The 13,344-nt window shown below is 56.4% G+C and overlaps 2 protein-coding genes across 2 annotated transcripts in view; both read left to right on the top strand.

The window, feature by feature from the left end:
• The window catches only part of KLHL12 (kelch like family member 12), a 28,189-nt gene extending 20,842 nt beyond the window's left edge, over positions 1-7,347 (top strand). The window contains exons 8-11 of the mRNA XM_069875831.1: positions 570-728; positions 1,866-1,964; positions 5,003-5,189; positions 5,824-7,347. Coding sequence (XP_069731932.1) covers positions 570-728; positions 1,866-1,964; positions 5,003-5,189; positions 5,824-5,950 — 572 coding nt within the window. The 3' untranslated portion in view covers positions 5,951-7,347. The remainder of the gene's footprint in view (positions 1-569; positions 729-1,865; positions 1,965-5,002; positions 5,190-5,823) is intronic.
• Positions 7,348-9,689: 2,342 nt separating this feature from the next.
• RABIF (RAB interacting factor) lies at positions 9,690-13,107 on the top strand. The gene is made up of 2 exons (XM_069875815.1): positions 9,690-9,883; positions 11,115-13,107. Exons 1-2 carry the CDS (start codon positions 9,692-9,694, stop codon positions 11,364-11,366), a joined length of 444 nt encoding a protein of 147 aa, XP_069731916.1. The 5' UTR covers positions 9,690-9,691; the 3' UTR covers positions 11,367-13,107.
• The last annotated feature ends 237 nt before the right edge of the window (positions 13,108-13,344 follow it).

Here is a 13,344-nt window from a genome sequence, read left to right on the forward strand (position 1 = left end):
AATGAATAGTCTGTGCTTTTTGGATAGTTAATGATCTAATGTAAAATCTCTTCAAAATGCAGCTGCTTTGAAGATGACAGAGTTGTGAAAGCGTTGCGTGAATTAGGTTATCCAGTGTAAGGGACTGATATTGATGGCCCAGTCACGTTGTTTGGATCTTCTTTCCTTCTGCTACCTTGTGTTTACCACTTTGTAAGCACTTACTTTGGGGAGGTGCTGGTGCTAGGCAGGGTTTGGCCATGGCAGTGTTTTAGAAGGCTTTGTGGCATGAAGAAAACACCTGGGGAGGGCTTTGTTTTTCTTCCATCAGCAAGAAACAGATTTAATGGCCAGGTGGGTTTTAGGTTTGATTAGTTTGTTGGGTGTGTGAGCAGGTTGATGCAGCGAGCAAAGGTGAGGAGGCTGGGTTTCTCTTAGCTTCAAGAAGGTTTCTCTTAGCTTCAATATGCCAAGGTCTGTAGCTGTTCGTGTATCTCATGGTGTAGGCTGGCTGCATCCATCAGGGCCTTCCTGCTCCGTGCGCGTGCTTCATACTTGACTTGCTGAGTCCAACCTGTTTAACATTGCAGACATGATCTATGTTTCCGGAGGGTTTGATGGAAGCCGACGTCACACCAGTATGGAACGATACGACCCCAACATTGATCAGTGGAGTATGTTGGGAGACATGCAGACGGCGCGGGAAGGAGCGGGGCTTGTCGTAGCTAATGGAGTTATCTACTGCCTCGGTAGGTGCCTTCGGGCCGCTGGGCCCTCTGCACACACTTGCTTTTTACAGGAACAGCAGAGCAGGTGCTGTCTGTGGGGAGCACCAGGTGTGTCATGTCCAGGTTAGAAGAGATTTCACTGCACCATGCAGGGCCCTGCACAGCTCTGTCAGCAAATGCCGCCTGTTCTCACCGTGACCGTCGCGACGGTGTGGTAACTGCTGCCTCGTGACTGCAGGAAATGCTGTCAGGAGTGAGCCAAACAGAATCAGCCAACCCGTGAGGGACTGTGAAGCACAGGGGACAAGCGGTGCCAGCTGAGGTTTGCAGGCACTAGGCAGGGGATGGGATGCCCTGGAGGTGAAGCAGATGGCCACAGCACAGAGGGTGCCTCTGCTCTTCACACAGCAGTCTTGGTTCTAGTGCTCCAGAAACGTGTCCCGAGCTGGGTTCCAGCTCCTCTCTGTAGCGCTCATTTCATTTTCAGAGACCCACACGTGCTGCGAATGTGGAGAGTGAATCACTCTGAGGACCTGAGTGAGCTTGTTATGTCAATACCCCTCTGGGCCCCAGAAGAGGCAGGCCCAGCACTGTACCCACACGAGTTGTGGTCCTTCCTGTTCCTGGGGAGTCACAGATATTGGGCACTGCTTTATTTGTTTCACTTCCCTCTAATTTCCTTCTCCTTACACTGTCCACCGAGGCAAACACCAACACTCTGGCCCTTTGCTGAAGCTATACAATGAGGTTTCTTGGTAATCTCTTGCGAAGCATCTGAGATGTCCCAGCGCTCCCTGTGTGGCCTCCTAGCATCGGCTGGTGGCTGTGGGCTGCAGCGCAAACACCAGGTCTGGAAACTGTACCTGTCCCTCTGCTTTAGCACTGGAACCAGCGTGCTGGGAGGTAGCACTGGGGCTAAGCTGGTTGTACTGGTTTGGAGAAGGGCTCCCAGCACAGCCCTGGGGCAGAGCGCGCTCTGAGCTGGCTCCATTCTGACACTGCAGGGATTCTCTTTGTTCTGCCAGCCCAGCACACTCTGTGTTGTGCTGACTGCAGTGCAACACGGGGCTAAGGATGAACCAGACATGTTATTGCTTTCTACACAGACAACATTTTCCAGAAGTCAGAGCCATGGTTTGCTCCCGTGTTTTGTTTCAGGTGGCTATGATGGGCTGAACATACTGAACTCTGTAGAGAGGTACGATCCCCACACTGGACACTGGACTAATGTCACCCCCATGGCCACTAAGCGCTCAGGTAAGAGCCCACAGTGCCTTGTGGTCAAAATTTTTGGTGCTGTGCTGAGGAAGCTGTCGTTGCTGGCTTGTCCTGCTGCCACGGAGATAGCTGAGTGGCCCCAGTGGGTGGTTTGGCTTTAAGGAGGGGGATTTTAGGATATGCTGGCTTAACACCCCAAGAGAAAAATTAATTTTTATGTGCCTGATGCTTCCATCCAATGCTAAGATGTGTAGAGAGGAATGGAGGGGGGCGGGTTATAGGTTACAGGGAGGAAGAGGAATCACAGAAACATGGAATCCTAGAATCCCAGAATGGTTTGGATTGGAAGGAACCTCAAAGCCCATCTACTCCCACCCCGTGCCATGAGCAGGGACACCTCCCACTGGATCAGGGGCTCCAAGCCTCATCCAACCTGGCCTTGAACACCTCCAGGGATGGGGCAGCCACCACTGCTCTGGGCAGCCTGGGCCAGGGCCTCCCCACCCTCATTGTGAAGAATTTCTTTCTCATGTCTAATCTAAATCTTCCCCCTTCCAATTTAAACTGTTCTCCCTTATCCTATCCCTGCACTCCCTGATCAAGAGCCCCTCCCCAGCTTTCCTGGAGCCCCTTTCAGTACTGGAAACTGCTCTAAGGTCTCCTCAGAGCCTTCTCTTCTCCAGAATGAACAACCCCAACTCTCTCAGCCTGTCAAGTGTGACTTCTGTAACTGGGAGCCATGCATGGCTTGGAGAATGGCTAGCAAGGAACAAACTGCGGACTGCACCATGGAATAATGGGTTGGTTAGGCTAGGTCAGTGCTGGGCAGGACATGGCCCAGGAAGGATTGTGCTGGCAGGGCTTCCCTCACCCACCTGCTGCTGTGTGAAATGCTGAGCATCAGCGCCTGGGGCAGCACCGACGCAGAGAGCAGCACTGCTGGAGTTGAATCATAGAATCACCAGGTTGGAAAAGACCCACCGGATCATTGAGTCCAACCATTCCCATCCATCACTAAACCATGTCCCTCAGTGCCTCGTCCACCCCTCCAGGGAAGGTGACTCAACCCCCTCCCTGGGCAGCCTCTGCCAGTGCCCAATGACTCTCTCTGTGAAAAATTTTTTCCTGATGTCCAGCCTGAACCTCCCCTGGTGGAGCTTGAGGCCGTTCCCCCTTGTCCTGTCCCCTGTCCACATAGAAAGCTCCTGAGTGCAAGCAGGAACACTGCAAGGCTCTTGACGCTGGCTCTGCCTCAGCCAGGTTCCTTCCTCTACTCTGACCCAGAGCGCTGAGGTCCAAATGGAGGGTGCCCAAGAACACGTTTTGGCCCAGGTTTCGTGCTGCCGTGCTGTGGTTCTAACACCAACACCATGAACTACGAATACCAGTTGCATTTGCAACCTTTATCTTGGTATCGGTTCCTGTCCTGGTGACCTTGTGTGTGAATCAAGGACAGGCTGAGAGAGTTGGGGCTGTTCAGCCTGGAGAAGAGAAGGCTCTGCAGAGACCTTAGAGCAGCCTCCTATGAGGGTGGGGAGGCCCCAGCCCAGGCTGCCCAGTGAAGTGGTGGCTGCCCCAGCTCTGGAGGTGTGCCTGCCCGCAGCAGCGGTTGAAATTGGGTGGGCTTTGAAGTGTCTTCCAACTCAAACCATTCGATGATTCTGTGATTTGGTAGAGTTAGAATTCCAGCTTTTCCTTTCTCATTACTAACATGATCGCCTTCTATGACAAGGTGACCTGCTTACTGGATGACGGAAAGGCTGTGGATGTATCTTCTTGGGCTTCAGTAAAGCCTTTGACACAGTTTCTCACAGCATTCTGCTTCATAAACTGTCACATCTGGCCTGGACAGGCGCACACTCTCCTGGGTGGAAAACTGGTTGGATGGAGGGCCCAGAGAGTGGTGGGAAATGGAGTTAACTCCAGCTGGAGGCCAGTGACAAGTGGTGTCCCCAGGGCTCAGGGCTGGGTCCAGCCCTGTTCAATGTCTTCATCAATGACCTGGATGAAGGCATCGAGTGCACCCTTAGCAAGTTTGCGGATGACACTAAGCTGGGTGGAAGTGTCGATCTGCTGGAGGGTCGGGAGACTCCAAAGGGATCTGAACAGGCTGGATCCATGGGCTGAGACCAATGGGATGAGGTTTAACAAGGCCAAATGCCGGGTCCTGCACTTGGGGCACAACAACCCTGGGCAGCTCCAGACTAGGAGAAGTCTGGCTGGAAACTGCCTGGAGGAGAAGGACCTGGGGGTGTTGGTTGACAGCGACTGACCATGAGCCAGCAGGGGCCCAGGTGGCCAAGAAGGCCAATGGCATCTTGGCTTGGATCAGAAATGGCGTGACCAGCAGGTCCAGGGAGGTTCTTCTCCCTCTGGACTCGGCACTGGTGAGACCGTTCCTTGAATCCTGTGTTCAGTTCTGGGCCCCTCCCCACAAGAAGGATGTTGAGGCTCTGGAGCGAGTCCAGAGAGCGAGAAGAGCAACGAAGCTGGTGAAGGGGCTGGAGAACAGGCCTTATGAGGGTGGCTGAGAGAGCTGGGGGTGTTTAGCCTGGAGAAGAGGAAGCTGAGGGGAGACCTCATTGCTCTCTCCAAGTACCTGAAAGGAGGTTGTGGAGAGGAAGGAGCTGGGCTCTTCTCCCAAGTGACAGGGGACAGGACGAGAGGGAATGGCCTCAAGCTCCGCCACGGGAGGGTCAGACTAGATATCAGAAAGAAATTTTTCATGGAAAGGGTCATTGGGCACTGGCAGAGGCTGCCCAGGGAGGGGGTTGAATCATCTTCCCTGGAGGTGTTTAAGGCACAGGTAGACAAGGTGCTGAGGGACATGGTTTAGTGTTTGATAGGAATGGTTGGACTTGATGATCTGGTGGGTCTTTTCCAACCTAGTCATTCAATGATTCTATGATTGGAGGCAACAACATCAAAAGACTGGCTTATGGCAGATCTTTAGTGAGAGATCTAAGCATAAAAAACGTCTTCAGAAGAGGGAGGAGCTGGCCTAGGTTGGTTGGAGGACAGTAAGCCCTGTGCATGGTGTTGCTCACAACTGTAACTGCTGCCTTCTCTCTCCCCAGGAGCTGGAGTGGCTCTGCTGAATGACCATATTTATGTAGTTGGTGGGTTCGACGGGACGGCCCATCTCTCCTCTGTGGAAGCCTATAACATTCGCACTGATTCCTGGACAACTGTAACAAGCATGACAACCCCTCGCTGCTACGTGGGAGCCACCGTGCTGCGGGGAAGGCTCTACGCGATCGCTGGGTAAGCGGCTGCCCAGGGCTGGGGAGGGAGATGCCCTGTGTGTCTGTTTGCAGGAACAAGCAGCAGTTTTGGTCACTCAGCCTGCTGCTCTGGCTCAGGTGGCATCTCCTCATGTTTAAAGCTTTATAGAATCATAGAATAATAAAATGGTTTGAGTTGGAAAGGACCTGAAAGATCATCTCATTCCAACCCCCCTGTAATAGGCAGGGACACCTCCCACTGGATCAGGGGCTCCAAGCCCCATCCAACCTGGCCTTGAACACCTCCAGCAGCCACCACTGCTCTGGGCAACCTGTTCCAGGGCCTCTCCGCCCTCATGGTGAAGAAATTCTTCCTTATGTCCAGTCTAAATCTTGCCCTCTCCAGTTTATAGCCATTCCCCTTAGTCCTATCACTATGTGCCTTTGTCAGAGGAGACGACCCACAGTCCACGTGCCCAACCGAAATGGGAGTGTGATAGTCCAGGGCCAAGACAGGCAGGAGAGCAGCAGCAGACAGCAGAAGGGAGCCAAATGCAGTGGGTTTATTTCAGGCTATTTCTGCTGTACCAGCTGTCCACCCTCCCAGGAGGGGCTCTGAGCACTGCAGCCTCTGTTCAGCAGCATCCCTCACCTGTAACTCTCTGTCCGTGCAGATACGATGGCAACTCGCTGCTGAGCAGCATTGAGTGCTACGATCCCATCATTGACAACTGGGAAGTGGTGACCTCCCTGGGGATGCAGCGCTGTGATGCTGGAGTCTGCGTCCTTCGGGAGAAGTGATCTGGAGGGAACTTGCAAGGAAGAACATCCTAAAAATATCTCATCCGGAGGAAGAGTCCCAAATGATTTGCAGTGACTGTTCTTGAGAGTTGTGGATGCTTTGGAAATAGGCACCAGAACTTTCTGTGCTGCTTTTGACTAGAGCATGTGCGTAAACATGTTCTCTCAGCAGTCATTTGAAATCGGGGGCTCTGTGTGAAACTGGAGGAAGGTGAAGTGGGTCAGGAGAAGCTGCATTCTCTGCTGTTCCTGTGGCTCAGACTATGGGCAGAGCAGAGATGCCGCCAGCCTTGGCATCAACCAGCCTGGTGAATGCTTCCACGGACATGTACATACAGCTGGGTGGTCTCCAACCTCTGCAGGACCGCGTGGGTCCTTTGGTTGCTCTCAGCCATGTGGACGTGTGAGGGTGAATCCAGCTGCTCTTGTGTTCCAGCTTCAAATCATCTTGTACATACTGAATGTTTAAACATGCTCCTCAAGCGCACAGCAGCGCAGAGCCAAACGGAGTGAGCATGTGAAGGGTCCTGCACTGTAGCTGCGTCTGCAGGTTCCTCGCAGGTCTGCACGCAAAAGGAGTCGCAGATTAAAGCTGCCAACTACTGAGACCCGAAAGCCTGAGGCTGCAGGGAGCAGGGGGAAAGCTCGTCGCCTGATTTAAAAGCAGCTCTGCAGCATTTGTGCTCTGGTCAGGGGGCTCAGCAAGGTTCTTCACATCGTATTTCCCTCAAAGCCTGACAGACCCAGCAGCAAAGCGCTGCGTTTTCTGGCAGCAGGAGCCTTGCTGTGGTGCAGCGGTGCCTTTGCTACCGCCCCTGCGGGGAGGCCACAGCCCTGAAAGCAGGGCCACCACTGCCACTGTCCCTGTAGATCTTACTGCAGAGCAACGGGTTCATCCCTGGACAGCCCTGTTCGCTCACCTACGTCAGGCAAGTTCATTGCGCTGGTTTTCCTTTTATCTAGGATTTTTCTGCTTCCAGGGCCATTTTGCCCTTTGTTCTCAGCTGTTTACTCCCCTGCCTCTTGACTCCATCCTCTTAGAGCAGCTCTCCTTCGCCTGCCCCGTGAGCCCCCCGCGAGACCTCCGCGCCGGCTTAGCAGAGCAGCCTCTCCTCCGCATGTCTCCTGCCTCGCTGCGTTCCCGGGAGCTCGGGCTCCTCCGCCGTCGGCTTGGCCCTCGCAGTGCCTGGGCTCCGTGTCGTGCTGCTCGGTGAGCTTACTGCTGACTCCTTGCTTGGGGACAGGGTGGGATCAGGGACGTGGTAGCATGACTTAATGATGCACTTTCAGCCAATGCTCTGACTGGCGTTTGTTTCTATCACACAAGTGTTCTGTGGTTTTGTTTCCTATGTTTATTTTTTAATGAAAATATAAAGAATAAAATATTTCCTGAGTCAGTGAGAATGTAGCTTCTGTTCTCTACCTTCAAGACATTTGTTTGTGTACTGCACGGAGGGCATGCACAAAAACGAAGAAGATCCAAGGGCTGGAGCAGCTCCCCTATGAAGACAGGCTGAGGGAGCTGAGGTTGTTCAGCCTGAAGAAGAGGAGGCTCCATGGAGACCTTAGAGCAGCTTCCAGTGCGGAAAGGGGCTCCAGGAAAGCTGGGGAGGCGCTCTTGATCAGGGAGTGCAGGGATAGGACAAGGGGGAACGGTTTTCAGCTGAAAGAGGAGAAGATTGAGATGAGATCTTGGGGAGAAATGTTCTGTGAGGATGGGGAGGCCCTGGCCCAGGTTGCCCAGAGCAGGGGTGGCTGCCCCATCCCTGGAGGGGTTCAAGGCCAGGTTGGATGGGGCTGGGAGCCCCCCGATCCAGTGGGAGGTGTCCCTGCCCATGGCAGGGGGTGGGACTGGATGGGCTTTGAGGTCCTTTCCAAGCCAAACCATTCTATCATTCTATGAAACCCCATGGTTAGACCAGGCAGCCGCCCTCAGCTGTGCCTCTTGCCCTGGGCTCCATCCAGTGTGGTGGTAAAACACACCCACTATTGAGTTCAGCAGCACAAAAACCCCATCAGCCCAGAGGACTTGCTAGCTGGGGGGGAACTTGTTGCAAGATTTGCTGCAAAGAGTGTCAAAGTGCTGCAGCAGAGATTAGGAAAAAGGCTGTGATGATACGGCTGTAATAGAGCCTGCAGTTGCAAAAAACCAACAGTTCCTTTGTCTGCCATGGAAGTGTGGGATGAATGGAGCCCAGTATTAATTCCTCTGTCCGGAATGTAGCTTTAAAATACCTCCAAACATTTATGGATTTCAAGGCAAACTGCATGTCCTGCTGCAGCTGCCTCCCAGTGCTCTCCTCCTACCTGCTCCCCTAGCAAATACCTCACCTTTTATTCCAGAACTTAAATAGCCTGTCCTGACACATCAGGATGAGCTGCTCTGTCACTCTAACCAGTGAGAAGTATGTGAGGAACTGAAAAGGTAAAAGGCTCCGTTTCATAGAATCACAGAATCACTAGGTTGGAAAAGACCCACCAGATCACTGAGTCCAACCATTCCTATCAAACACTAACCCATGTCCCTCAGTGCCTCATCCACCCGTCCCTTAAACCCCTCCAGGGAAGGTGTCTCAACCCCCTCCCTGGGCAGCCTCTGCCAGGGACCAATGACCCTTTCTGGCAAAAATATTTTCCTAATGTCCAGCCTGAACCTCCCTGGCGGAGCTTGAGGCCATTCCCTCTCATCCTGTCCCCTGTCACTTGGGAGAAGAGCCCAGCTCCCTCCTCTCCACAACCTCCTTTGATCCACTTGGGTCACAGCAACCCTGTGCAGCCCCAGACTTGGGGAAGAGCAGCTGGAAAACTGCCCTGTGGAAAACGACCTGGGGGTGCTGGATGACAGCAGCTGAACACAAGGCAGCAGTGGCCCAAGTGGCCAAGGTGGCCAGTGGCATCTTGGCTTGGATCAGAAACAGCGTGGCCAGCAGGAGCAGGGGAGGGATCATCCCCCTGGAGTCACCATTGGTGGGCCCGCATCTCGAATCCTGAGTTCATTTTGGGGCCCCTCAGCGCAAGAAGGACACTGAGGGGCTGGAGCGTGTCCAGAGAAAGGAATGGAGCTGGGGAAGGGGCTGGAGCCCACGGGTTCTGTGAGTGGCTGAGAGACCTGGGGCTGTTTAGCCTGGAGAAGAGGAGGCTGAGGGGAGACCTCATTGCTCTCTCCAACTCCCTGAAAGGAGGTTGTGGAGAGGAGGGAGCTGGGCTCTTCTCCCAAGTGACAGGGGACAGGACGAGAGGGAATGGCCTCAAGCTGCACCAGGGGAGGTTCAGGCTGGACATTAGGAAAAAAATTTTCCAGTAAAGGGTCATTGGGCACTGGCAGAGGCTGCCCAGGGAGGGGGTTGAGTCACCTTCCCTGGAGGGGTTTAAGGGCCGGGTGGACGAGGTGCTGAGGGACATGGTTTAGTGATTGATGGGAATGGTTGGACTTGATGATCCAGTGGGTCCTTTCCAACCTGGTGATTCTATAAACCCTGTGATTCTAAGTGCAGGAGCCCGCACTCGCTCTGAACCCCATCCCGTTGGTCTCAGCCATGGATCCAGCCCGGCCAGGTCCCCCCGCAGAGCCCCCTCACACCCGGCGTCCCCCGCAGACTGAGGGGCCGCTCCCTCCCCTCACACACATCACGGGCGGGAACCTCCCACCACGTGACCACGTCCCCCAGAGGCCCCGCCCCCCGCCGTCCCGGCCCCCTCCGCGCATGCGCCGCGCCGCGCCCCGCCCCGCCCCGCGCAGCCATGGCGGCGGCCTGTGCCGAGATGGAGCCGTCGGCGGCGCCTCCTCCTCCGTCTCCCCCCGCGGCTCCCGCCGCCGCCCCGGGCTCGGCCGAGCTGGTGTGCGCGCAGGGCCGCAACCTGAAGGCCGTGCTGTGCCAGCGCTGCGGCTCGCGGGTGCTGCTGCCCGGAGCCGCCACCTTCGCCCATCGCGAGGTACCGGGGCGGCGGGGCCGGGGTGAGGGGCGGGGAGGAGAGAAACACCGGGGGAGGGGAGGGGCCAGGAGTGAGGGGCGGGGCCAGAGCGAGGTGGCAGGGGTGAGGGGTGGGGGAGGGGCCTGGGGAGGGGGGCAGGGTGGGGCAAGGTTGAAGGGCGGGGGTCGGTGAGGGGAGGGGCCGAGGTAAGGGAGGGGGCGGGGGCAGAGAGAGAGGAGAGGGCGGAGTGAGGGGTGGGGCTGGGGTGAGGGGGCGGGGCCAGAACGAGGGGGTGTGGTGAGGGGCGGGGCCTGGGCGGGGGACCCTGTGAGGGGACAAGGTGAGGCTGGACCGCTGGGCTGAGACCAAGAGCAGGAGGGTTAACAAGGCCAAATGCCGGGTCCTGCACTTGGGGCACAACAACCCTGAGCAGCTCCAGACTAGGAGAAGTCTGGCTGGAAACTGCCTGGAGGAGAAGGACCTGGGGGTGTTGGTTGAACAGGAGCCAGCAGGGGCCCAGGGGGCCAAGAAGGCCAATGGCATCTTGGCTTGGATCAGACACGGCGTGGCCAGTAGGGCCAGGGAGGTTCTTCTCCCTCTGGACTCGGCACTGGTGAGACCGCTCCTTGAATCCTGTGTTCAGTTCTGGGCCCCTCACCACAAGAAGGATGTTGAGGCTCTGGAGTGAGTCCAGAGAAGAGCAACGAAGCTGGTGAGGGGGCTGGAGAACAGGCCTGGTGAGGAACGGCTGAGAGAGATGGGGGTGTTTAGCCTGGAGAAGAGGAGGCTGAGGGGAGACCTCATTGCTCTCTCCAACTACCTGAGAGGAGGTTGTGGAGAGGAGGGAGCTGGGCTCTTCTCCCAAGTGACAGGGGACAGGACGAGAGGGAATGGCCTCAAGCTCCACCAGGGGAAGTTCACGCTGGACATTAGGAAAAAATTTTTCACAGAAAGGGTCGTTGGTCCCTGGCAGAGGCTGCCCAGGGAGGTGGTTGAGTCCCCTTCCCTGGAGGGGTTTAAGGCACGGGTGGATGAGGTGCTGAGGGTTTAGTGTTCGGTGAGAATGGTTGGACTCGATGATCCGGTGGGTCTCTTCCAACCTGGTTATTCTATGATTCTATGACAGGGGGGAGGGGAGGGGTCAGAGTGAAGGGGAGGGGCGGGGCCAGGGCAGGATCACATGGGTGAGGCCAGGGGCGGGCCCATTACCCCCCCCTGGGTTGTCGCCCCCGGGTGACACGTGTCCCCGCAGCTCGTCCTGCCCGCCATGAGGAAGAAGGCGTCATCGTCGGGCGGCAGCGGCGAGGCCGGGCGCGGAGAGCTGCTGCGGGAGCACTGGCTGGTGCGCGACATGTTCTCCTTCGAGAACGTGGGCTTCACCCGCGACGTGGGCAACGTCAAGTTCCTGGTGTGCGCGGACTGCGAGGCGGGGCCCATCGGCTGGCACTGCCTGGATGACAAGGACAGCTTCTACGTCGCGCTGGAGCGTGTGGCACATGAGTGACACCGGAGCCGCGCTCGGTACCCCGACACCCCTCGTCTTGCTCCCCACAACCAGGGCGCCCGCAGGCTCCGCCAGGCCTGCAGACCGACAGCAGCCCCACAGCCCGGCTGGTGGCTCCCCACGGCCCACTTGACGCCCCCAAAGCCTGGCTGGCGGCTCCCTGGCCTGGCCAGTGATCCCAAAGCCTGGCTGGTGGCTCCCCACGGCCCAGCTTGACGCCCACAAAGCCTGGCTGGCAGCTCTCTGGCTCAGCCGGTGACCCCAGAGCCTGGCTGGTGGCTCCCCTGGCCTGGCTGGTGACCCCAGAGCCTGGCTGGTGGCTCCCCACAGCCCGGCTTGAGGCCACCAAAGCCTGGATGGTGGCTCTCTGGCCTGGCTGGTGACCCCAAAGCCTGGCTGGTGGCTCCCCACAGCCCGGCTTGCAGCCCCCAAAGCCTGGATGGTGGTTCTCTGGCCTGGCCAGTGACCCCAGAGCCTGGCTGGCAGCTCCCTGGCCTGGCCAGTGACCCCAGAGCCTGGCTGGAGGCTCCCCTGGCCCAGCTGGTGACCCCAGAGCCTGGCTGGAGGCTCCCCTGGCCCGGCCGGTGACCCCAGAGCCTGACTGGCAGCTCCCTGGCCCGGCTGATGACCCCAGAGCCTGGCTGGAGGCTCCCCTGGCCCGGCCGGTGACCCCAGAGCCTGGCTGGTGGCTCCCCTGGTGACCCACAGCCCAGCTTGCAGCCCACACCGAGATCCACAGACTGACCAGCATCAAGAAGTGCAGCACTGGCACAGCCGCTCCTCACCTGAGCCATGTGGGAAGGACGTTGCTGGTGGGACTGTGGTGGGACTGTCCCCTTTGACCTGCAGAAGCAGCTCACTGTGACAGTCTTGCCAAATCGCTTGATCTGCCGCTGTCTGGCTGCTCTCTGTCACTCCTCCCTGGCGTGGCTGCTGGTTTTCCAGCCTGCTAAGGTGTCCCCGGGGCTGCACTTGTGACACAGCCGTGTAAATGTGGGGGGTGGCAGAAGGGCGAGGGGAGGGCAGGGCTGCTGCACGCGATCATCTTGGCACCTGACGTCGACTGAGCTCCAGCCCGAGCAGGCGGAGGGTTGAGGGTGTATCTTCTGTTGATGTTCGGAAGAAGTGTTCCCCGCCCCAAGCCCTAAGAGACCTCGTGCTACTCGACAGCTGTATACAGCACCCAAAGTGCGTAAGGCATTTTAACTAACGTTGTATGCAGTTTATTAACTGATCACTTGGAGATAAAGTACAATGCAGGTAGAGTTTGCAGACAGCATAGGCTGATAGAGCGATAAATAAAGAAAATATGCAAGATCATGGTATCTCCAGGTGGCAAGAATGAGGTGATTCCAACCTGGAAAGGATTTGAATCATTGGACAAGCAGTATCCAGTGCCTGCATGTCTCAGTGCTGAAGAATGTCAAAGCAGCTGTGTGTACATTAAGCAGAGAAGTCGGGAAGGGATTCCTCTTCTCTAAAGGCACCTGGGACGTTGTGTCAGGTTTTGATCTCTGCCTTTTAGAAGAGGAGCACAAAGCTGACTGAAAATTGAGGCTGCAGCAGCTGTATTCTCACTGTATTTATGTTTCGGTAATTGTGGTCCAGTTTGCATTCTCCGTTTGCAAACCCCTGTGTGAATGATACAGCAGCTTTCCAGCAGCTGTCTCGGGTCACAGGACATGCCTTCCCGCAGGAGGTGATCTCTGTGCTCTGCTAATAAACATTTTTGGTACCAACACAGCTGTAAAGGCACGACTCTCATTGCTCTGGGATGATGAAGTTGTATTTGCCACCAAAATCAAGATCTCTTGAACATGAAGATTAGCAGGGTTGCTGCCACAAGGCTGTGGGAAGGACCTTCTCCTCACTCCTTTACTGAAATACTTTTGCTGGCAGGCATCTGTAAGGCAGGGACAGCCTCGGGCTGATCTTCCAGAAAGGGATCCTGACACCAGGAAAGGGGGGAGCAAGTTCT

Source organism: Phaenicophaeus curvirostris, chromosome 24, assembly GCF_032191515.1.
Source record: "Phaenicophaeus curvirostris isolate KB17595 chromosome 24, BPBGC_Pcur_1.0, whole genome shotgun sequence".
Taxonomy (NCBI): domain Eukaryota; kingdom Metazoa; phylum Chordata; class Aves; order Cuculiformes; family Cuculidae; genus Phaenicophaeus; species Phaenicophaeus curvirostris.